The 24,888-nt window shown below is 41.9% G+C and overlaps 2 protein-coding genes across 24 annotated transcripts in view; one reads left to right on the forward strand and one right to left on the reverse strand.

Moving 5' to 3' along the window:
- LOC147350602 (uncharacterized) lies at positions 1 to 7,028 on the reverse strand. 2 transcript variants are annotated; one of them, XM_086362233.1, is made up of 2 exons: positions 6,377 to 7,028; positions 1 to 136 (listed from the first exon to the last, which is right to left on the reverse strand). In XM_086362233.1, exon 1 carries the CDS (start codon positions 7,026 to 7,028, stop codon positions 6,681 to 6,683), a length of 348 nt encoding a protein of 115 aa, XP_086218359.1. In that variant the 3' UTR covers positions 1 to 136; positions 6,377 to 6,680. The 2 variants fall into 2 exon arrangements, with proteins under 2 accessions (XP_086218359.1, XP_086218360.1); XM_086362234.1 differs by having other exon boundaries at positions 16 to 136; positions 6,395 to 7,028.
- Positions 6,838 to 24,888, forward strand: part of FBXW11 (F-box and WD repeat domain containing 11) — a 131,597-nt gene continuing 113,546 nt past the window's right edge. For 11 of the 22 annotated variants that reach the window (XM_086362212.1, XM_086362216.1, XM_086362223.1 and 8 more), the window contains exon 1: positions 6,838 to 7,029. Coding sequence is in view for 7 of the 22 variants with exons in the window: in XM_086362208.1 (XP_086218334.1) it covers positions 6,985 to 7,029 (45 nt within the window). In the remaining 15 variants the exon portion in view is untranslated. Of the gene's footprint in view, positions 7,030 to 7,087; positions 7,365 to 11,417; positions 11,549 to 15,574; positions 15,737 to 24,888 lie in introns of those variants that run through there. The other 11 variants (XM_086362210.1, XM_086362221.1, XM_086362218.1 and 8 more) reach the window with 5 other exon arrangements.

Raw genomic sequence — 24,888 nt, forward strand, 5'->3', positions numbered from 1 at the left:
TGCTTGCTCACTCACCTCCTTCATGTGAGGAATAGCTGGGTCTGTAATCACTCCACCTTCCTCTAGAGACTCCTCTAGTTTCTCCAATTCCTGGGCAGATGTGTGTGTTCAGTTCCCTGACAAAGGGCTGCAGGCTCTGCAAGACATATACCACCAAGGTCAGGGCAGTGAGAACTGACACAGGTTTTGTCTGACTTTTCATGCCTGCTCTCCCCAACCTTATATCTGTCTTCTTGTCTTGACTGCCTGCCCTGTAGACTTGAAAATCCAGCATCAACACAAAAACTGCAACCTTACAGAGATTGCTGAACTAAACTGGACAATTATGTGAGGCCATCTTGCACAAAAAGCCCCTTAGTAATCATCTTGCTGGTTCTGTTTCCCTGATTGAATTCTGAATGACACACAGTTAATTTGCCATGGTGGCACAGTGTACTCCACTCTACACCTTTTCTCACCCTTTCACTTGGAGGTCTTATGTAACTTGATAAGTTAAAAAAATTGGTGGGGAAGATACAAATGTTAATTTCAATACATTTGCCAGTAAATTAATTGATGAAGTGTTTTTCCTTATGTGCTTTAAATGTATCTTCCTAAAAATTACAGAACTAAAGATTTACCTCTCTATTAGTAACATCTATTAGTGGTGCTATCAAACCAGTCAGCCAAGTTAGAAAAAGTATGGCTTTGTCTTTCCTGTTCAAATAAATGTACTCATATGGGGCCACACAGAGTCAGACACATCTGAAGCGACTTAGCAGCAGCAGCATGGATATCATGACAACTATCTTTTTTTCTAGATTCTATACATAGATGGATAAGGCATAGAACCTTGTCATGTGGATAAAATAAGGGGCTCCTATCTTCAATACTTCCCAACATTCTTTTTCCTTTGGTTTCACAAGATTCTTCTTCAAGAAAATTTTGTTCTTTACATTAGTTGGGAATGAGTTAAGTCAAAATTTCACTGTACTATCCTTTACAATGTATTTGAATTCAGAAAAGTCAGCACAGATCAAAATATACCGTTTTAAAGTACCACTCTTTACCTTCAGAAGTATTCATAAGAAAAGGCAAAACACAAAGCCCTACCAAGGGTTTATGGTGCCTTGATTACAAGAGAACTCACCAAGTTCAGTATTTGAACCAACTCTTTTTGGGGGGATGGGTAACTCTCAGCTTTCTGTTGCTGCATATCAAATTATCTAAAAATTTAGCAGCTTAAAATAAGAAACATTTATTATCTCACACAGCCTCTGCGGGGCAGAAGTTGAGGAATGGCTTGGATGGGTGGGTCTTGGCTCAGGGTCTCTCACGAGGTCAAGTTTCGAATGGGACTAGTCATCTAAAGGACCAATGGGGTGGGAGGAGACAGCTTCCAAGACGGCTTACTCACAGGTCTGGAAAGGTAGAGCTGGCTTTTGGCAGGTGGCCTCAGTTCCTTACCACATGGATGTTACGGAAGGCTGCTTAAGTGTCATCATGACACGGCAGCTTGCTACCTCCACAGTGAGTAATCCAAGATAGAGGGAGCAAGGAAGAACCCACAACTCTCATGACCTAGTCTTGGAAATCACACACCCTCACATCTGCCATACTCTCTTTTGGGTAAATTTAATGTAAAAAATAATTAACTAGTAACAGGGTATTGGAGTAAAGACAACTCCGAAAAATACAGAAGTAGCAGTTACAGGGAGAAGCCACTACCTTTGAGACTGAGGCAGAGTACTCAAGGGAAGGAAGAGACTTGGAAGAATCCTCCCACCCCCACTGCTCGGATGAGATTCAAACCTTACTAGAGAGAGGACAGTTATGGCCCGCTGGATGGTGAAGTTTGCTGAGGTGCTACAGGTTGGGGCTGGTAAGTAGGAAAGTGCCTGCTAAGGTGCCCCTGAACTCACTGCAAGCATTCTCTGGATGTTCCCACCACACGCGTGTGCGTGGGTTCTGCGTGGGTTCTGTGCCACATTTGCTGCTGTGCCACAAAGGCAAGAAGGAAAAGACTATTTTGGAACAGGGAAGAGAAGACCCTTCATTTGGCTGTTTCCCTCTAGGGCTCTCTATTGACAAAGTTAAGCACTGTCAGCTGGCAAATATTTACAAGGTCCCACTCCAGTATTTCAAATCATGGAAAGGAAGGGTGGATTTGGAACTGAGAGGCTATAAATTGCTAATAGGCACTTACAGGTTCTGCTACAGAAAAATGCATGTATTTGATTATGAAATGCTGTCCGAGACCCCTTGGGAGTATCATGTTATATATACAGTATGTACATCACACTGCCTTTGTAGAATCTGAACAATTCTGAATATTGAAGCATATCTGGACCTCAAGGTTTTGGCTGAGGGATCATGGACCTGTATCAGTTTGTTTTGGGCATGTCATATAAACCCCAAGGTCTTCTGCCATTGTCTATGACAAATCTACTTGCCAGTTGCCATCAAGCCTGAAGAAATAAAAAAATATGTAAGTACCTGAGTTCTTGTTTGAGGAAAGAGCACAGTGATAGGTCTTGGCTCAGCTTGCCTCTTATATAGCTTGGGAATGATTTCTATCATATACACAACTTTTTCATCTCACTGAGCTCCTAGAATCTGACCCAATAATATTAGCATTTTTTTCCTCTTAAGGTGGGATATGGTTTTCATAAAAGGATAGAAACCTTGAGTTATCTCCATTACAGTTCCAACGCCCAGGGTTTCAAACTCAAATATCTATACGGGTTAAGTGTACAACTTAAACAAGTAAAGCATGCAGAAATAAGGCAACAGGGAGCAGTGGTAACACTGGCAATCTATAGAGTTCATGCTTTACATAAAGAAGGTAATTGCTATTCACGTGCAAGTGTGCTAAGTTGCTTCAGTCGTGTCTGACTCTTTGCAACCCTGTGGACTATAGCCTGCCAAGCTCCTCTGTCCATAGGATTTCCCAGGCAAGAATATTGGAGTCGGTTGCCATTTCCCAGGGGATCTTCCTGACCCAGGGATGGAAACTGCATCTTGTAGGTCCCCTGTATTGGCAAGAAAGCTGTTTACCACTAGAGCCACCTCAGTTCAGTTCAGTTGCTCAGTCATGTCCGACTCTCTGTGACCCCATGAATCGTAGCATGCCAGGCCTCCCTGTCCATCGCCAACTCCTGGAGTTTACCCAAACTCATGACCATCAAGTCAGTGATGCCATTCAGCCATCTCATCCTCTGTCGTCCCCTTCTCCTCCTGTCCCCAATCCTTCCCAGCATCAGGGTCTTTTCCAATGAGTCAACTCTTTGCGTGAGGTAGCAAAGTATTGGAGTTTCAGCTTCAGCATCATTCCTTCCAGTGAACACCCAGGACTGATCTCCTTTAGGTTGGACTGGTTGGATCTCCTTGCAGTCCAAGGGACTCTCAAGAGTCTTCTCCAACACCACAGTTCAAAAGCATCAATTCTTCGGTGCTCAGCTTTCTTCACAATCCAACTCTCACAACCATACATGACTACTGGAAAAACCATAGCCTTGACTAGATGGACCTTTGTTGGCAAAGTAATGTCTCTGCTTTTTAATATGCTATCTAGGTTGGTCATAATTTTCCTTCCTGCTGTTGCTGCTAAGTCGCTTTAGTCGTGTCTGACTCTGTGCAACCCCATAGATGGCAGCCCACCAGGCTCCCCCGTCCCTGGGATTCTCCAGGCAAGAACACTGGAGTGGGTTGCCATTTCCTTCTCCAATGCATGAAAGTGAAAAGTGAAAGTGAAGTCGCTCAATCGTGTGGGACTCCTAGCGACTGCATGGACTGCAGCCCACCAGGCCCCTCCGTCCATGGGATTTTCCAGCCAAGAGTACTGGAGTGGGTTGCCATTGCCTTCTCCAACTTTCCTTCCTAGGAAGCCCCAATTCTATTTAACCCCTGCATATTGCTGCCATGCAGATCCAATACAACCAGATAATCTAATTTTTCAAGACAAGTTAGAAATTCAGATTTGAAAATGTGGAACTGTTAACTTGAAACAATAAAAAAGTGCAGGACAAACATATATAATGGGGGTTCATATTTAGTTTGTGATTCCGACCCTAGCCCTTTGCTAGCTCCTGTGGCAAGTGCTGATATTTTAAAGGTCTTGATTGGCTGTTACATTAGTGGGCCCCAGTGAACCACGCCTCTGAATTCACAACCTTGTATAGGCCCTTTCCACGCTGACTCTGGGCTTGGCCATCTGGCTGGTCTTAGCCAATGGAATGTGGGCAACCAAATCTTGGTAAGCATTTGCTCACTGGGGCTTGTCCTCTTGGAAGCTAGTCACCATACAAAAGCCTGAATGGTAAGAAGCTGGTAAAGAGAGGCCCTGGAGGATGAGAAACTGTTTTGATGAGCTCTCAGCTGATTGCGTTCCCATGAGTAACCGCAGCTTAAACTACGTAGGCTCAGCTGAGTCCAGTTAACCCACACAATGTAAATAATAATAAAGCGCTGTTATTTTAAACTACTATGTCTTATGGAAGCAACCTAGATGTCCATCAGCAGATGAATGGATAAGAAAGCTGTGGTACATATACACAATGGAGTATTACTCAGCCATTAAAAAGAATACATTTGAATCAGTTCTAATGAGGTAGATGAAACTGGAGCCTATTATACAGAGTGAAGTAAGCCAGAAAGAAAAACACCAATACAGTATACTAATGCATATATATGGACTTTAGAAAGATGGTAACGATAACCCTGTGTGTGAGACAGCAAAAGAGACACTGATGTATAGAACAGTCTTTTGGACTCTGTGGGAAAGGGAGAGGGTGGGATGATTTGGGAGAATGGCATTGAAATATGTATAATACCATATATGAAACGAGTCGCCAGTCCAGGTTCCATGCGCGATACTGGATGCTTTGGGGCTGGTGCAAAGGGACAACTCAGAGGGATGGTATGGGGAGGGAGGAGGGAGGAGGGTTCAGGATGGGGAACACACGTATACCTGTGGCGGATTCATTTCGATATATGGCAAAACCAATACAATATTGTAAAGTTAAAAAAAATACTATGTCTTGGAAGTGGTTTGTAAGATGCAATATGTAACTGAAACAGAGGTCATTTATTTTAACCCCTTTATTCTACTAATGAACGTCTCAAGGCTCAGAGAGGCAAAGGGTACAGTGAAAATAAGACACCAAGTTAGCAGCAATAACTTTCTAATTCTGTGCTCTTTCAGTTCCTTCAGTGGAAAGCAGCAGATAAGGACTATGAAACTCAAAATCTACCTGCACAGAACTTTACACTGTGTCCTGCCTGCATATAAATTACTCTAATAACTTAATCCTTGGAAATGGAACGATTTCTAGGTCATCTAGTTCCTTCACTTTACAGGTGCAGAGAACGCAAAACACTTGAGAAAGGCTGACATTTGGAAGCCAGCCTGATACAATTGGACGGGTAGTGATGCAATTAGATGATAAATGTGGCCGTCTTAGCTAGGCTTTGTGTTCCTCTGTTAAATATAATTTCACAGAACAATTAACGTTAGACAAAGCCATTCTGTGACCATGACAGATCAATACAAAAGCAATACCACTCCTTAATTACATTTGAATACAGATAAAACATATACATTGTCCAAACCATAAAAAATGACCAAACATCCCCCAACCTGGCTAATGAGGGACTCCTGCTTCTCTACCAATTAGAGTTTTAGACTCATTCTAGCATTCCTTCTTTCTAGGTAAGGTTTATTGGGATACCCAGAGAATTTCCCCACTTCCTGACAGCATCTTATCCAGAATAAAGCCCCACTTCCTTAAACCCTCTTCCAAACCACCTGACAACTCCTTCTGAGATGCTCTACAGTTCTTCACGGTATGTGTCCTCCCTTCCTGCACCCAGTAGTAAACTCAACTTGCTCAGCTATCGGTGTGCCCTCGCTCCCCTTTGGTTAGAGGTACTGACAGACTTGACAAAGTTCACACAGAGCTGAAGGCAGAATTCACTGGAAGGCGTCTCCAGCTGTATTCCTTCTTAGCACCTGTCACTCCTGCGATTAATGCCTGTCTTCCCCTCACTGGAATTAAGCTCCTTGAGCAGAGAGGCCTTGTCTGTAAGGTTCAGAGTTGAATTTCCAGTGCCCACACTGGTACCCAGCAGAGGCTGGAAGTTTAAAAACGTATTTTCTGAACAAATGAATTAAAGGGGCTCAATATACACAGATTCCCTTTCATTTCTCAGTTCCTCCCGGTACGTGGTGCATATAGACCATAAACCTTCTCTTCCCCTACTAACTTTCCTAACACTCACTTCTAGGACGCCTCTACTGTCAGAGCCTACCCGTCTGCCTGAGATCCTCCCGTTCGTTGGCCGCTCTCCCACGCCTGAGCCCCACGACCACCCCCTCCCTGTCGCACGTCGAACCCACCTGTCGCCCACACCTCACCCTATCCTAAACGCTAGCGGATCAGCAGCGCCGCTACTTCAGCGTCGAGTGGGCGCTGCAGACATCGAACGCGCATGTGCGGAAATCGGTCGCAGTATCTCTGACAAGTGAAGAGTTGCCTCGGAGTTTCGGTGCCGGTCCGGGTAGCCTCGGGCTGCCAGGAAGTCGGGGGAAGGTAGCCGGAAGGAGAACCCGAGAGCAGGGCTTTCTGGGACATGTAGTTGGGGCGCTGCCCAGGCCCTACTTTGAGAGAGCCCTTAAGTCTTCAGGTTTGCAAGTCTCGCATTCACAGTCCAATGCTGCTCTCCGCTCTGAATTCCGCTTCGAGCAGCTGGGAGAGAGTGGCCTGCTGTCGGACTCTGGTCCCCACAACGCTCTGCGGGGCCCGCGGCGCCTGCCGGGAGCTGTAGTCCTCGCTCTGCGTACTGCGTTCGCCGAAGGGGAGGGCGGAGCTGCCGGCGGCCCGGGCGGGCTGGCAGCGAGAGTGGGTGCGAGAGCCGCCTCCGCCTCTGCCGCCTCCGCCGTCGCCTCCTCCGCCCGGGCCGTTCGCTGCTGCGCGGGGAGAGCGAGGCGGGGCCGCCGGGGCCGCCATGGAGCCCGACTCGGTGATTGAGGACAAGACCATCGAGCTCATGGTGAGTGCGGCCCGCTGGACCGTCCGTTCTTCCGTCCTACCGGCCCCGGGCGGGCCTGCCCACCTCAACGTCCGGCGCGAGGCCAGCCTTGGCCCTTCCCTGCTGCCTCGGCCCGGACCTGGGCCCCCCGCCTTGCCTGGCCTCTGGCCCGGCGCGGTTCCTCCGGATCCCTCGAGCTCGCAGGCCGGACCTGGCCCGGCCCCCTCCATGCCACTCGGTTTTCCTCCCACCCTCCCTCCCTTCTATCTCCGGGCCCGTCCCTCGAACGACCCTCGCTCGCTCAGGCTGTGGCCTTAGCTCACACTCACTCTAGCATCCCGTTCCCCCTTTAGAAGGTATTTTTTTATTCTTCCCTGTTTCTCCAGCCCAGGCCTGCATCGCTCTTGCCAGCCCCACTCAGGCCGAGTGAGATGGTGATGGGAGAGGGTACAGAGTAGATCGACAGGGCCGTGGCCTCCGCATCCCGGAAGGGGTCTCAGCACCCTCGTCTCGACCTAGGGCTGTATTGGTGCCGGCATCGGCCCTATAGGGGAGGAGGTGGAGAGCTCTGGGGTTGGAGGCTGTGACCGAAAAGGGGCCTCTTTCCCGGCCCCCTGTGGTGTCCGGCTTCTCGGACAAAGGGTTTCCTACTCGGCCGAAAGAGATGTTTGCAGAGCAAGGCCCTAGGTACTCTGGATTCCATCTCCCTGGAAAGAGAAACTGTAACTTCACGTTTTCCTCAGCTGCTTTGGGAAATTGGGGGGGAGGGGGGAGGGGCTGTCCTCATCACTGCCGCCAGTTCTTTCTTCTAGAAAAAAAAGGAGAGGGGGAGCCTACGGCCCAGGGGAAGCGATCTCTCTTCTGTTTAGAAACCTTTGGTAGCCAGGCCAGACTCCCTGAACCCACCAACACCCCAGCCCCCTTCCGCCTTAGGACTTGGATCCAGAATGGGTTTTTAGAAACAGGACCACGAGAGAGTGGCTAGTGGAAACGAAAAATTTGCTACTTGGTGGATGATTTGGCGCAAAAAGTAGAATATGGCAGCTGTTACTGCCAGTTTGAACATTAGGGAAATCAAACTGGGCTCTGGAGAGTTGGGAGGGGGAAGTCTTTGCCTCAGCAAATGAACATGCCCAGGTTTTCTTCCTGTGGAAACCTTGACAGTGCCTTTGTATCTCTCCAAACAGTAAGCTCTTCTACCCTAGGGTTGAGAAGAAAGATGAAAGAATCTACTTAACACAGCAGAATGTTTTCCTAGCCAGATTTTCTCCAGTGTGAAAATGTTTATTGAGTCAGTGATTCCACTGGGTAGGGTCGGTGACATCAGAGCTACTTCCCCCATTTAATGCTATAAATAATAAATGGTGACACTGAAAGTCTGCTGGATAGCTGCATGGTTTCTGTGGATGATGGTGTCTGGGGAGTTGATATGCATGTTTTAAAAATGGAAGTACAGTAGCGTAAATACAGAGGCAGCTTAATATTTGCTGTCCTTTGCATAATTCACTGCACTTCTCCAGCAGTCTTGGAAATTAGAGGGCAAAAAAAAGCTCTGGTAGTTTCTGATTTGTGTGTGTGTGTGTGTGTGTGTGTGTGCACGCGAGCACACGTGTGGTTGCTTTCTAAGGGATACTGATACGAGTTTTTATTTGATTTTCACTTATTAGGTAACTTGTCAGTACAACTTATCTAACTTTTGTAATCAAGCTTTTGATATTCTGCAAATTTTGTAGGGATTATTTTGGTAAAATATCCTAATGGAATTACACATATAGTACATAGTACATATTCTTACATATGTACAATACTTGTACTTACAACAGGAGAAGTAGGACATAGCAAAAAATTGTAACTTGGTATCTCTTTGAAATTGGCTGTTAAATTCTCCTTCCATTTTCATTCATTTAAAAAATAACTAGGGACTTCCCTGGTGGTCCAGTGGGTAGAACTCACTGCGGAGGGCCCTGGTTCTATCCCTGGTCAGGAAACTAAGAATCCACAAGCTGCACAGTGCAGCCTAAAATAAAATAAGTAGAATGTTTTTTTCAAAAGAATTAAAGTACAGTGTAATCCATTTAATGTCTTTGAATGGATATGGAAAAAAAAAATTCTTCCTAAATATAACTGGCTTTCTGTGTGTTTTGATTTTACATGATTGTACTTGTCTGATCTGAAAAGATATTTCAGACTTTTCAGGGACATTATTAAGTGGAATTCTTAGAAAATTTAACAGAGAAGACTTAATCAGGTAATCATCTGGATCAGTTTTAAAAGTGGCTTTTCATATACGGATTGTGATATTCCCTCAAAGGGCTACCAGTTAAGACTCTTACGCATCTGTTTCGTAAACATATATGTATTTATTTTAGTGTTATAGATAGCACAGATACTTAACAACTGATTTAATAAATCCAGGATCAGGAGTAGGAATGATAATGCCTTAAAATCTAATTGCACGTGGCTTTCTGTATTCACTGCATTTTAATTACAGTTTCCAGAACTAGATTAAAAACACTTTTTACACTGGTTTCAAAATAACATGATGAAAGGAGTGGAAGGGGTTAAACTGACGGTATTTTGAAAGCCTAAAGCATGAAATATTTTTAGATTTTTATGAGTCAGCTTCAGTACTCAAATATTTGTGATTGTGCTGCCTGTACCAGTTCGGTACTTAATGGTTAACAGGGTAACTTTAAATTGGTATTCCAGAGGGTGCTCTATCAAAGAAAGGAAACAGGGTTTCACCAATTTCTTAATCTTCATCCCTCTACTTTCTTTGATTTTGATTCCTCCTTCCTTTTTTTCTTGCACTTTTTGAGTTTCCTAGGAAATAAAACTGGTGATAGAATAATTAAATATTCAAAATATAACCCCCGTTGTTACTCCTACGCCTGCCTGTGACCAGGTTCACAAAAAGTGCCTCTCCAGCTGACCTACCTCGTAGGTAGGATTCAGTCTTTAATATAGACTGTAAACTCTTGATTGAGACAACTGAATTTATAATTCCTGATGGTGAATAATTTAACCATCAGATGACTTTCATGGCCTTATATTGGCCCAATACATACCTAGTTTGTGGGACTGCTTCTTAAACTTCTGACTCTGGTTTTCAGTTCAGTTGCTCAGTCATGTCCGACTCTTTGCAACACCATGGACTGCAGCACTCCGGGCTTCTCTCTCCGTCACCAACTTTGGTTTTAATTAGCCTTAATATTACTGAGCTAGACAAGGAGTAAACCATTTGGAAATACACAGAAGTTCACCAGGCTTTGTCTAGTGTGGTGGACTTCACTGGGAAGAATGAAAGCTGCATTATGTATCACATGATATTTAATGCTTGAATTAGAAGTATAAGTTGTGCTCAGGCCCTTATTACTAGAAAGCATTCTCAGACCTGCTAATTGGAAGAAATGATCATTAGGCCTGCCTGTTAGAAAATAGCAAAAGTTAATGTTAAAGGTTTGGGAAGGGTAATCCTGCCTCCTCTGTGGGTGTGAGAGTACCCTTTACCCCCTTTACTCAAGTAATGGGCAGTTTATCCTCTGTTGTTAGCTGCTTGGTTCACTTCTTGGCTTAAGTGAATCATTTCCCTTCTGGTTACCTCTGAATGGCTATATTACTTGTTGAATGTAGTAACATGGGTAAAATACATTGGATCTCATTAAGAACTTATAATATCAAATCTATTTTTAGAGCTGTTGAAGTACAGACAGGCCACAAGACCAAAGAGATGAAAGAAACTAAATGACATTATTGGAAGTAATTATCTTTTGTTCTTTTTACATCTCTCCCCCTGCCCCCTTCTAGTCTTTGGCTTTCTAAGTGAAATAGTGGGATTGTTTAGTGGCGCCTTTAAAAAATTGGGTCTTTGTCACCATCACTTATCCTCATTGCCTCTAGCCCTGTGCTGCTTTACCAAATGCAGATGAAATAGACAAAGGCTTAAGTAGGGTCCAAATGAAATAAATCACGTGCTATTTATAGACCTCACTGACTGGCCTCAAGAGGCTTGTGGCTCAAATATTATCAATTTTTAGTCCTGATTTTGGAGTAGGTTAGATGTCCTTTCAGATTTGATAAGGATAAACCTGAGCCTGCTCGCACGTCTTGGCACTCTTGGCCCCTGACTGGCTGTCTCCTGGAAACCGAGAGAGCTCTGTAGCACAGGAGGATTGCTAGCCCATTTCATAGGTTTACAGAACAGCACGTGTATTCCTCTGAGTAGTTATGTTTGTTCCTATGAATTTTAGAAACAGACTTTCCTGCGCTGTGAGGAGCCTGGGATCTTGGCTTCCACCTGGTGATATTTACAGTTAAAGGGAAAGAAAGCATTTGAAGTCCTCACTATTCAGATTCCTGCCTCCCTTCCAGCTTTTTCTTCTCACATTCCTCACTTATTCTATATTCCAGCCAAAGTGTGGAGGACCATTGTTCTTCAGATTTCCTTTGTCAGCACTGATATGAACTGACCTAAGCCCGTGTCTCAGGCTACTGATATTAATGGGAAGGACCTAATAGCTCTCCAGCCAAATTGATTTAGGTGAGATCTCAGCAATCCTCTCTTCCACCCATGTTGATAACGTCCTCTTCTCTCCTCTCAGAACACAACTTAGATACCTCTTCTAGATGTCAATTTCTATTATGGTGGCAGATATAATTTTGTTTTTATATCGATAGCAATGCCTACATGATAATCATCGTTAAATGAATGAGTGCTGGCACTTTGGATTTATCCTGTGGCACTTGGCATCTTCTGCGCTTGTATTAGAGTTTCCCGTTTGTGTCCCCTGTTAAATGATAAACTCCTCAACAGCGCCTTCTTGTAGAAGGTGTTCAGTAAATGTTGAGTTGAGCTTTCCTGTTGGTTGCTTACTTGGGTTATTGCTGTCTGCCTGTATCTTAGCCATCCTCTTTTCTGGAAATTCTCACCTATATCACTAATTCTCATAATGACTTGTTCCTAATGCATATGGGACTTACCAGACCTTCCTGTGTATCATGGAAGTTTGATCATGTCTAAAGCTGATTGTCCTTTGAATCCTTCACTATGTTTAGCGCTTGGGTGTGCAATAGATATTGATTTAAATTAATGTTAGATTTTTTTTTCATGCTATGAAACCTTTTTAACATTTCTGTTTGATAATTCTTAAGACAAGTGGGGATAGATAGGGGAGAAAGACTGCTAAAGGGAAAAGAAGGGTGGTATGTGTTGCACAAACTTCTGTTCATGGACATTTTAACCATTATTTACAGACTCTTAAACATATACAAATTGAATTATATACATCCCAGAGCGTGGGTGATAGCAGAATATTGAGGAAACCAAATTCCTTTTATATCTGTTGATGTGAACTTGCCAAATGGTGATAAGTTCTAAGGACCTGTGACCTTAGAGACACATGATTTAACATAAAGGGCATGGGCTCTAGGGTGAAACACCTGAGTTTGTATCATAACTCTCACTTGCTGGCTGTGTGACCTGAAGAAAGTTAACCTTTCTCTGGTAAGATTTCACTGTGTGTAAAAATAAAAAAAAATGCAGGTATCGCTTCAGTGTTGGGAGGATTATGAGAGATGTATGTGAAAGGACCTTGCAAAGACTTGTCTCTCAGCAACTGTCTGCCAAGCTAACTCTCCCCGCAAGTACAGGGACCGTATTTTGTCAAGTACAGTCAAGACAGATGGTGTGAGAAAAGTTTTAGTTTTTGTCCCTGATGTGTGCATGTACTTAATTGTGAAGCTTTGCAGAGGCCTAAAATTCAGTTGCTTTTAGCCATGCATTTAATGAGGCTTCTTTGGGGAAAATGATGAAATCATACAGAGTCAATACTGCCTTGGAAATCTGGGAAATACTCTTTCAATTACTAAGAACTACCAATTAGACATAATTAGACCTGTACTGTTACGGAGAGAACCCACTTTAACCCTGTTTTACGTTTCCTGGTAGAAGGAGACTGGTAATTGTTCATACTAACATTGAGCATAGTGATTTATGTTTGATCAATTTAGTTTAGCCAAGGAAATTAGAATTTTTAAATTCTTATTCTTGTTTGCTGGTGATTTTGACCTTTAACAGAGTAAGCGGTGACTGGATACAAGATTTCCTCCTGAGTTCTATTGTTGTTCATTGAATTAGTTGACAAAAGGGGAAAAACCTGTTGGTCAAGAATGTGCTTGTTACCCTCAGTTCAGTTTCTGCTGATCACAGTTGCCTAACAGGAAGTTTGTAGGCAAATGAGACACCAGCCAGGTAGACCTGACAGTCCAGTAGGGTATCTACTCTGGATTTTATTAACAGAAGTCAAAGATTGCTGAGTCCAGTTATGTCAGCAGGAAGCATTTTTAGGAGATTCCCTCTCAGGGTTAGTCAGCAATGAAGACCTTCACAGAATGGAAAGCTGTGAAGTAGAAACTGTGGGACATTAACATGTAGGTGGAAAAAAAGTTTGTGAATAGAGAGATGTGCAAATACCTAAGTACTATGAATATCGAAAACTGTTCTCTAAGAGCAAACCACTGGTCCACGGAAGAAAAAAAATTAAGTGAGAACTCTGTTAAGAAAAAAGAACCCAAGTAATTATTATTTCAGAGTTAAATTGAGAACTCTTAACCAGTTTTGGGAACTAATGATAAAATGTGTTTTGGTTCTGTGAAATGATTGCTTGGGAGACTCAAAGAGGAAGGGGCAGAGGACGTGAAGAACTTAATCCTTACTATCCTGGTCTGACATCTGTTAATCTTTGTTTCTCTGGCGGAAGGCCTGCCACCAATTAGGCATTCAGTAAATGTTTATTTGAAGGAAAGAAGGGGAAGTTAACTCGCTAATGGAAGAAAAGGCCTGATGGTGCAGGAGCTCAGAAGTGAGTCTGTTAGTCAGATTGTTTGTGGCTGTGTTTTGGTTGTAGCAGTGAGTTACATGCTTTGAAAATCAGACTGTACTGCTCTAGCAGGTAACTACTAGCTGTAGCCCACTAGCATTTTTTGTCAAAATTGGGTTTGTAGTTTATTAGGCTCTAGACTAATGAGAAGGGCTTGAGCGCTTACTGTTTGTGATTTAAGTTGGGGGTTTTAAGGTATTTCTACCTGTTTGCTATGAAGAGGTTACTCTTAGACTGGTACTTCAGTCACTTCAGTGCTTTGCCAATACATGAAAAACCAGAACATCTTTAGTCTTTGCCTGTGGACTGTATATTGACCAATCTTGGAATTCAAGAATTCTTTGGTTTCAGCTGGGGTTGGGATTCTGTGTCTTTGTCACAGACACATCTTTGCCACTAGGCACACAGGCTGCGTGGGCAAGGGTATAAAATTCATGTTGTAGCCTTAGAATTGCATGAGTTTTTGATATTGAAGTGCTTTTAAGTGGCAAGATTAAGGGAGTTAGCCCTCTCAGGATGGCTGAACAAGTTCAGTTGTATTTTAGTTCAGCTAGGCTGAAATACTTACTGTTTTGTATTTTTGTGGTTCTCTGTTCTGACATCAGTTAGCTTAGAGCTTGGTTTCTTCTGCCCCAGGAATCATGGTCTTTTTGGTCCTTGGACTTTGGAGGCCACCGTATTCTATGAAAAGGACATGGGCTCTACCACCTAGTGGATGTGGGACTTTGAGCAAGTTCTTTCTTCTCATATTTTTAAATATGAGTAGTGAATGTAAAAGGCCTGGTCCATTAGTAGCCCTTCAGGTATCATGGTCACTTCAGGAGCATTTTGGCAGTAGTATGGCAGTTGAGGAAGTAGCAAATGTATGTGCAAGCAGCTTCACGGTCTTTGGATTTTTAACTTTTTATCTGTGGCATCCTGTTGAATACCTTTTCCTGTCCTCCTTGTAGTTTGCTTAGAATTTATAGTCTAATTGTAAGAGTTGGTATGGTAATAAAAGAATGTTGATATAAAGTGGACCGGGCTGATGTGTTTAAAGGTGTTATCTAGTAAATTGTTTATTATGTTCTTTCTTTTCCCTGGTGTACCCAGTGACTGGCCATTGTGGGGGATTGGCCTTTACTGAGTCAGAAGTTCACTCTTAAAGTTATGTCACATGTTTTGAAATGTCCTATATTGTAGCTGAGAGTTTAAGATTTGAGTGATGTGTAGATGTCTTATGTGTAGCAAACTTAAAAATTTTTTGTTAGGTGCTTAAATAAATTTTTATTAGGAAATATTTGAGCCTCCTCCCCTATTAATTATGACTGACAAAGTTTCTGTAATTGTAGAGGAATGGTTTTAGGAAATGGTTAAAATTCATTGTAGCTGAATGATCTGGGACAATTTATATGGATAGTAGAGGAAATTTTTATCATGTATTTGGAAACTGCATACTTGTCATGACTGAGTATTAATGTTAGGGGTGCTTCCTTCTTTGTTTTGTGGAATTTCTTGTCCATCTCTCAGCGCAGAGGTGAGCAGTGCTCCTGCACACCCTCTCGTATGAAACCGCAGCCTCAGGGCTTGTACCTTTTTTCTGTGCTTCAGATCCACCACTCCGTTGACCCCTCCTTCCATTTCTTGGTGGCTGTCCTTTGCCACTGGTGCCATGGTGGGTGTATGGATTGCTTTCTGTCTTTCAACAGTTACCGAAGTGCATGTTTGGGATTTTGTTGAAGAAAGCTGGATACAGTAAACGGACAGAATCTTGGAAGCTGCTTGACTGCTGTCTTTTCTCAGACTAGTCTGAAAGGGAGTGCCCCCATTCATTCTGGATTGGTGGATCTGAAGTACAAAATATTGTCCAGGTAAGCAGTTACCTTGTATTGTTTTCTTATGTAGAACTCGACTCATTGAGAGAAACTTAAAATTCCTTTACTTCTTTTTCCAATATAATAGAGAAAGGAAAAAAATGTTAGATATTTATGTTTAGTGTTTATGTTTTGGTGTGGATTAGCTGGGTATTTGCTGGTCAAAACTTTGTTTCAGTGTAAGAAATGTAGTTATTTTTATTAAATAGGCCCAAAAGGTTTGTAGTCACAGCCTAACAGGAAATTCAGTTCAGTAAACAAGGGACTTTTTTTGAGGAATAAGTTGGAAAATAAGGGAGACAGATGATTATTTTGTATTATCTCATGATTTATAGTTATTACCTGGTCAAAATAATTTTTGTCTTTACTATGTAAAGTAGTGGTCTTTTATTCTTAAGACTGCTGGAGAGTCTTCTCTAATTAGCTACTGTTTACAGAGCATATACTAAGTACCAGCCACTACTGTAGGCTCTTTGCACGTTTTTCTTATTTAGATGGCCTGTGCTTCGTGTGTATTTTACAGACAGTAAGATGAAGCTCTTGAGTTTAAGTAAGTACAGTAAGTACAGTGGCAGAGCCACTTCCAGCTAGTGAGTGGCAGAGCCAGGCTCTAAGCTGGAGCCTGTATGTCTCCAAAGCTCTGGCTCTTTCCATCTGGCTACATTTGCTGAAGTTTGCACTTAACTTCAGGATTTTCATATTGTCTGTATACCGTTAGAGCAAGGTGTGGTTTTCTCCTGTGGGGTTCCACTTGGAGACCACCTGACGGGTCGCTGTTGGGTGTGATATTTTACTTACATCTGATGCTCTCTCTTAATGAAAAGATTAGAAGATCTTTGGTCAGTTTATCAAGTGAACCTAAAGCTAACTTAGGAGAGGCTGTACGTTTAAATGTCAAAATGTGCTTTATACAGGGAAGTATCATTTGGTCTAGTGAACTCACACCTGTATCTTCTCAGTTCCTCCTTAGTTTTCATTGGTTATTTAAATAGCTCGGTAGCTTATTATATAGACTAGTTTTGACCTGTGGTTTGTCAGTCTTACAAGTAAGACATTTTCAGGAAACTCATGACTTTTTCTGGTGTTTAAGCACTCCAGAGTACTCATTTCCTTTAATCTTAAAAAAATTCTTTATCATAGACTGACCCTATGGCTTTACGATCCTTCTTTTATTTTATTCCTTTATATTTGTTGATATTTCTTCTGGGTGAGCATTTTTCACGTTTCCACATGGAAAGTGAAGAGCTTTCAGGATGCTGATGCTGATAGTAAAAGCAGTAGCAGTTAACACTGGGCACTTACTCTGTATTGAGCACAGTTCTAAACACTGTGCACGTTTAAACTCATTTTCATGGGAACCCGGTGAAGTCGGTACCCTTATTTCTACTTTGCATATGTGGAATCTGAAGGCTAGAGTACTTAAATAACATATTCAAGGCCACATATCTAGTAAGCGCCAAAGATGAGATATGAATCCAGGCAGTTTGGCTTAGAGAATGTGCTTCTAATGTCTGTGCCTCAAGTTTGTGGAGTATCATCTAGTGATAAAAAGAGGGGTGGAAATCCTGAAGACTAAAATTGTGTATTCTGATTCCATGAAATCATTACAAAGGGAAAGGAAACAATTGTTGAGTATCTATTTTGTACCTTCTGTAGAAGATAGTCTAGCTCTAGGATTCTGTGTCAGTCATCCAAGACTGTCTACCAGGCTGTTTCCTGAGAGGACTCACAATAGGGTGAGTTTAAGGTTATCTTCCGGAACAGTGCTGTCCAGTTAGAACTCTCTGGATCGTGGAAATGTTCATTATCTGTGCTGTTCAATATGATAGCCACCAGCTGCATGTGACGCTCTGTAACTGAGGAACTGGATTTAAAATTTTAATTTAAATAGCCACAAATACAGTTTAGAACTTAACTTCAATCTTATGTCTGATTCTGGACTTAACTCTTAGAAATTTAATCTTGTCAGCTTGCTGAAAGCCAGCTCCTTATCCCATGGTTGGACTTACAAGACTGATATGTAAAATCAGAATTCCAGTTTATTAATTTATAATGATATGTGCATGTTGGTGTGATTAATGTAAACTTTTCTGATTGGTAGATTTGCTTATTAGGTCCTATTCAACATGCCAGTTTAAGTTTTTCAAATAAGAAACACTCGTTAGAAGGACCTGAAAACTCAAGCCAATCAAGTGGTTTAGTTAGCATGGACTTGACCAGGGAAGTGATATATTTGCTGACCTGAGACTGAGATGACCTCATTCATCTTTTACTTTAAGGATGGATGATTTTTCTGTCTTCTTGCAGCTTCTGTGCTTGCTTTTACTTCCCATATCCTTTTCTGATTATGGCATTCATTTTAGGCATGTTAATACATTCAGCTTGAATGCAGTCTTGTCTTACAGATCTGGGAAGCTCTTTGTTTTCCTTAAGGCACTTCTATCACTGTTAGGATCCATTTTGTGTTCATTTTTGTCTCTAAGAAGGCAGTTGAATTTTCCTTGCTTCCCTGAGGCCTCTTTTTACTGAAATACACTTATTAGCTCATTTAATTTGGTCCTATAGTGTGGGGGTAGAATAGGAACATACTCATATAAAAATGCCTGATACATTCTCTTTGTATTAGTTAATGTTATTAAATGATCTTGTTTTTAGCTCACTGTATCATTGTTTTGGGACTTGTTCTTGAGCCTTTTGTTCCTTAAGTAGAAAGAGTGGTGTAACCAAATTTGCATTTAAGAAGTTAACTTTTCAGGTGTCTGCAAGATGGATTGAAGTGACTCAAGGCAAGGGGTCTAGTTAGTTCAAGTGAGCAATGATTAGGTAAACCAAAGCATTGACAATGGGCATGGTAGAGGTGGGGTGGACTTAAAAGAGACGTAGATGGTAGGACCTACAGACTTGGGGGTTGGCTATAGGAGTAAAAGATGGATGTAACAGGAATTTTAGATTGTGGCTTTGGGCGCCAGAATGGATATTTGTTCTCTTTTTCAAGATAGGGAAGACTAGAAGAATAGACTGGAGAGTGTGGAGGGATGAGAAAGGAGTGAGTTCAGTTGTTGTTCAGTGAGTTGTTCAGTGGGTGAATCCTCTAAAAGGAGAAGTATCTAGTAAGAATATTGATTGGGAACTCACCAGAGAGAGCAGAGAAAGAAAGGTTTGGGGATTTTTATTTAGCCTCAAGTGGTGGCTAACTTTATTTAGTGGAATTAGAAGATTAATAAATGGGGAAACAAATAGATGGGGAAACAATGGAAACAGTGACAGACTTTATTTTTCTGGGCTCCAAAATCACTGCAGATGGTGACTGCAGCCATGAAACTAAAAGACGGTTGCTCCTTGGAAGAAAAGTTATGACCAACCTAGACAGCATATTAAAAAGCAGAGACATTACTTTGCCAACCAAGGTCCATCTAGTCAAAGCTTTGGTTTTTCTAGTAGCCATGGATGGATGTGAGAGTTGGACTGTGAAGAAAGCTGATTGTCAAAGAATTGATGCTTTTGAACTGTGGTATTGGAGAAGACTCCTGAGAGTGTGGACTGTAAGCAGATCAAACCAGTCCATCCTAAAGGATATCAATCCTGAATATTCATTGGAAAAACTGATGCTGAAGCTCTAATACATTGGTCACCTGCAAAGACCTGACTCACTGGAAAAGACCCTGATGCTGGAAATGATTGAAGGTGGGAGAAGGGGATGGCATAGGATGAGATGGTTGGATCATATCACCGACTCAGTGGACGTGAGTTTGAGAAAGCTCTGGGAGTTGGTGATGGACAGGGAATCCTGGCGTACTGCAGTACACTGGGTTGCAAAGAATCGGACACGACTGAGCAACTGAACTGAACTGAAGATTAATAAGAGTAAATAAAGATTTGAGGAATCTATATCTGTGCCTGGAAATGCTAATATAAAGAAACGGGCTACAGCTCAGGTTATGATGTTGAACAAGAGGTGTTACTACTCTCTCTTTTTCACACTGATCTGGGAATTCTGACAGCCTGTTCCCAGTCTTCACATTCGTCCATTATGTTTGGATTGTGGTATTTTTTCCACTGTAATGATTTATTTCATTCAAAGAGATACAGTTTTTGAAATGTATTTTTAAAGAGCCATTTTGTCATTACACATCTTACCTGTGTGTTAGTCACTCAGTCGTGTCCGACTCTGCAACCCAGTGGGCTCCTCTGTCCATTCGTAGATTTGTCAAATTCATTTTTTACATCCAATGACAAAAACAAGGGGAAATTAACCTAAACAGTGAACGTTCTGGATTAAGTGTGAAATGGGAAATGGAAATTTGCTCTTTTCTCAACCTGTCTCAGTTCCTGAGTGCTTCTCATATGGCTGTGATAAGACACATTTCTAACATCACAGCAGGAGGCCTGAGTAGAAACCAGCTATTCAGCGTCTACTAGTCAGTCAGTCGAAGAAACAGCAAACTGTTCAAGTGCTTGTGTGAAAATTAGCTGTGTAGAAATAATTGAGATGATGTGTTGGTCCAGTGTGGCATATATTTAAGAGATTTTTAAGGCAGATTTTTACTATGTGCTATTTTCATCTTATGCACAGACTTTAGACTGTAATTCTCGGGTGAGCTATAACTCCACTGTAATTAGGCTTTGATCATGAAAGCATGAAGATATGATGATTTCATCATAGCTACAATCAATAGTTATCAAAAAGCTTTTTTGAATATATCGTGTATGTCTGTGTTATAAGGTGCAAAAAAGAGTATTCAGTAAGAAGAAAAGTTTCCCATTCTCTTCAGTGTCAGCTTCTCCACCATCCCAAGGGAAAAAAATGCAGGAAGGCAAGTGGTTGTCTGAGGAGGCTTTACAGATAGCCGCGGAAAGAAGAGATGGGAAAGGCAAGGGAGAAAGGGAAAGATATATCCAACTGAATGCAGAGTTCCAGAGACTAGCAAGGAGTGATAAGAAGGCCTTAGATGAACAGTGCAAAGAAATAGAGGAAAACAGTAGAATGGGAAAGACTTGCAATCTCTTCAAGGAAATTGGAGGTATCAAAGGAACATTTCGTGCAAGGATGGGCACAGTAAAGGACAGAAATGGTGAGGACCTAACAGCAGAAGAGATTGAGAAGAAATGTCAAGAATACACGGAAGAACTTTACAGAAAGGGTTTTAATGACCCGGATAACCATAACCAAAGGTGTGGTCACTCACCTAGAGCTGGACAACCTGTAATATGAGGTCAAGTAGGCCTTAGGAGGAGAAGGCAATGGCACCCTACTCCAGTACTCTTGCCTGGAAAATCCCATGGACGGAGGAGCCTGGTAGGCTGCAGTCCATGGGGTTGCTAAGAGTTGGACACGACTGAGAGACTTCACTTTCACTTTTTACTTTCATGCATTGGAGAAGGAAATGGCAACCCACTCCAATGTTCTTGCCTGGAGAATCCCGGGGACGGGGGAGCCTGGTGGGCTGCCGTCTGTGGGGTCGCACAGAGTCCACACGACTGAAGTGACTTAGCAGCAGGCCTTAGGAAGCATTGCTAGGAACAAAGCCAGTGGAGGTGATGGGATTCCAGCTGAGCTATTTAAAATCCTAAAGGGTAATGCTGAATATTTATTAGAAGGGCTGAAGCTGAAACTCCCAACACTTTGACCACCTTATGGAAAGAGCTGACTCATTGGAAAAGACCTTGATGCTGGGAAAGACGGAAGGCAGAAGGAGAAGGGGCAGCAAAGGATGCCGGTTGGAGGGCATCACTGACTCAATGGACATGAATTTGGACAAACTCCTGAAGGTAGTGGAGGACAGATGTAACCGGTGTAATAGCATTACACTGTTTCTAAACTGGTTGCTTTTTAAATTGTTCTTTTATTTTTCTCATAGCTTCTTATTATGAAGAATTTAATTTATATGAGAGTTGAGGAAAAAACAGTACAACAAACACTTGTATACTCTCTCCACCTAGGCTCAACAGTTACTAACATTTTGCCTTATTTGAATCACTTCTCTGCTCCCACCTTGGTCTTCCCTTCCCACCCTCTTCCCTTTTGTGTCCTCTCCCCAAGTAAGCACTCTTTTATGTTAAACAATTTGAAAGTACCTTGCAGACACTATACCTCACTCTAAATATTTCAGCATGTACCTTTTAAGAATAAAAATAACCTCTCCTCTCTGAAAGCCAACACGCACATAATACATGTACCATGTATATAGTATATATCTCCATATTACAACCAAATATTAAACATAGTCATATGCATTTTATACATAAAATAAAAACCGCAAAAGCTATTTTTATCTGAGAAAATGAAAGTAATTCAATAATATAATATTCAGTTAAATTTTTCCACTTGTCCCAAGAATGTCTTTTCGAGCACACCTTCTTTAAAAAAACAAAAACCAGGTTCCAAGCAAAATAACCCCTTTGTATTTAGTTATGATGTCTTTTTAATTTCTTTTCATTTTAACAGTCTCTCTGCCCTTTTCTGTCTTCTGCGATTGACTTTCTTTTTTTTTTTTTTTAAGTCCAGTTCAGTTGTCCTGTAGGATGTGCCACATTCTTCACTTGTTTGAACATTTCCTCATGGTGTTATTGAGCTTGCTTCTCTAGCTCCTGACTTCCTGTAAACGGGAAGTTATATGAGAGGCTTGATTGCAGCTCATTTAAACATTTTTGACAAGAGTGCTTCATCACAGGTGAAGTGTACTTTGGGTTGAGTCATGTCGGGAGGCACCTCAAATGACAAGTTATCCCATTATGAGCTGTGCTAAATTTGATGCTTTGTCTAAGGTGGCAGCATTCACATCTCTCCATTAAGGTACAGTTTTATCATCTGTTATTAGAAAGGACTCTATGGAATAATATTTCAGTACCTTGTAAATAACCTGTTACATTATAGCCTTTCACCCTGTGGTTTCAGCTTCCTGAGCCTGAAATCATTTATTACAATATAAATTACAAAATTTTGGCTTTCTGTCATTTCTTCTGTATTTATTAGCTAGCATTCACCGAGGCCGTCCCTGTTTCTCCTCCTTCCTTTTTGTGTATCACTGTACTCTTCATAGACGTTTATTTATTCAGTGTGTTAACGGTCAATTACAGTCTTTATGGGTGTTCACATTTGGCTAATAAGAGCCCCTCAGGGTAGCTCCTGCTTCCTTTTCAACGTGAGTCCATCAGTTTTGGTGTGCTCCTTGGTCTTCTGCTTTGCCTACATATCAAGAATCAACCATTTCTCCAAGAAGCTCTGGTTCCTTTTAGTGGAGAACGGTGTTTAGAAACCAAAATCAATACTATTGGGTTTTGTTGCTTCTAGATCTTTTCAATAGACAGAACTAAAATATGTATTTGAAAGAATCATGGGTTCATGTTAGTTCTGAATCAAAGTTAATATTACAGGGATATTTTTCTGAAACTGTTAGCCTTTTAATTTTCAGAATCCTAGGGATCATACTGTGTAATGGCCATCTAGTTGAAGTACTAATGGCCATGCATATAGGCAGATAAATAGCTCTATTCATTAATTATTAAGCACATAATCAACAGGTTCTGTTTGATCATGTAGGGAATACAGAACAGCATCAGGTGTATATCTTGTTTCTAGAATCTTGCAATCTTTTATGTTAAAAACTGTAGTACAATGTGAAAACTGCCAAGGATCATGAAAAGTGGATATACACTTTTGTGGAATACACTTTGTGTGGAAGCTAGAAAAAAAAGGAAATTCTATAAAGGACAATTTTAAAAGTTATCCTTTGAGGCCTGAGCAAAGTGGATGTGGATGTACTGGGTTGGAAGAGGGATTTCCTAGCGAAGGTGAGTGAGTGAACAGTCGTAGCTGGTGGGCTGTAGTGCGTGCTGTCTGTCAGGAGGTACGAGTAAGTGGTTGTGTGGACTGTTGTGGTGTCGTTTGTGTGAAGGAACTGAGGTAGATTGCAGATGCAAAGAGATTATAATCAGGTCTGGGGTTATCCTTTAGGTCAAAAGTTACAGACAAGTAGCCTGTAGATAGAGATCCACAGATGTAATTTATTTGATCCACATAGATTTTTAAAAATTGAGACATTTCTCATCAAAACACTGGTTTATCTGAAAACTGGAGCTGAGTCATGGCTGCTTTTTTGAGCCAAGGCTCGTCCTTTCCGGTTCACCACAGCTCCTGTAAGACTTTCTTTTGAACTTGTCCTCCCTGTAGGAAAGGAAGGATGAGAGAGTAGTGGGTGTAATGGGAGATGAGAGGTGACTTGAGTTTGAGCAAAATCCATGCTTTAGGAAGATCACTGTGGCAGTCAGCTTGGAGGATGCAGTGGAGCAGGGAGACCAATTAATAGACTGTTGTAATGTTTCAGGGAAGAACTCACAAGATAGTAACAGATGGTGCAGAGAGGAGGAAGTAAGACACTGTAAACGCAGAACGGGTAGAGGGTATTGATATGAATTTCTGTCTATGTATTGAAAAGAATGTAAATCAGACTCTTAAAACATGAAGTCCAGTTTGTAAAAAGCTTTGTACACATAAATCAGTATCTGGAGGTTTCTGGAAGTTAGCCATGTATTTTTTAATGTATTGGTTAGTTTTGGAAGACAGTGGTAATTGTTTCATCCATGGTCTCTGTGTTTAGTTTTGCAGTATGCACAATAACATGCTTCACCAAAGCCTCTGATACGCCTTTATTCCTGAAAGTTGTTTGTAAACTTTAGGGAACTAAACTTCCAAGCAAAATATTGGTGATGCTGGAACTTCTTTTCAAATGCTGGCTGCTTGTATTTAGTTTTCTCCACAATCTCAGCAAGAATTTAATCAACAGGATAGTGAGTCAATAAGGGATTGCACCGTAGACTTAAAGTTGCACCTTTATTACAATCTTACATGCTGTTAATAAGTATTTGGGCGTCTCCCCTGTCTGGTTAGGGCGCGACTCTATCCAGTCCTGTTGGCAGTGGCACTGCCCCAGATACTTAGTGGCGCTGCCAGCTCAGATAACCTGAGGGAGGTGGGCACGAAGAGCATGGGCTTGAGGAGCCTGGGAGTGAGAGTGATGTACACCAATGGGAACCACACCTGGGTACTGTGTAAAAGGCTTCCAGCTTCAGGGTTGAACAAAGATTGGTTACAGGGCAGCTGTATGTGTATGTGTGTGTGTGTATACACACACACACACACACGTGTGAGT

The sequence above is a fragment of the Bos grunniens genome, chromosome 20 (genome assembly GCF_055505025.1).
Source record: "Bos grunniens cultivar Pamir isolate PY7600 chromosome 20, Bosgru_T2T1.0, whole genome shotgun sequence".
In the NCBI taxonomy this organism is placed as follows: domain Eukaryota; kingdom Metazoa; phylum Chordata; class Mammalia; order Artiodactyla; family Bovidae; genus Bos; species Bos grunniens.

Excerpts from the sequence above, each read along its gene's own strand:
- LOC147350602 (XM_086362233.1), bottom strand. The coding sequence starts at position 7,028 with ATGAGCTCGATGGTCTTGTCCTCAATCACCGAGTCGGGCTCCATGGCG.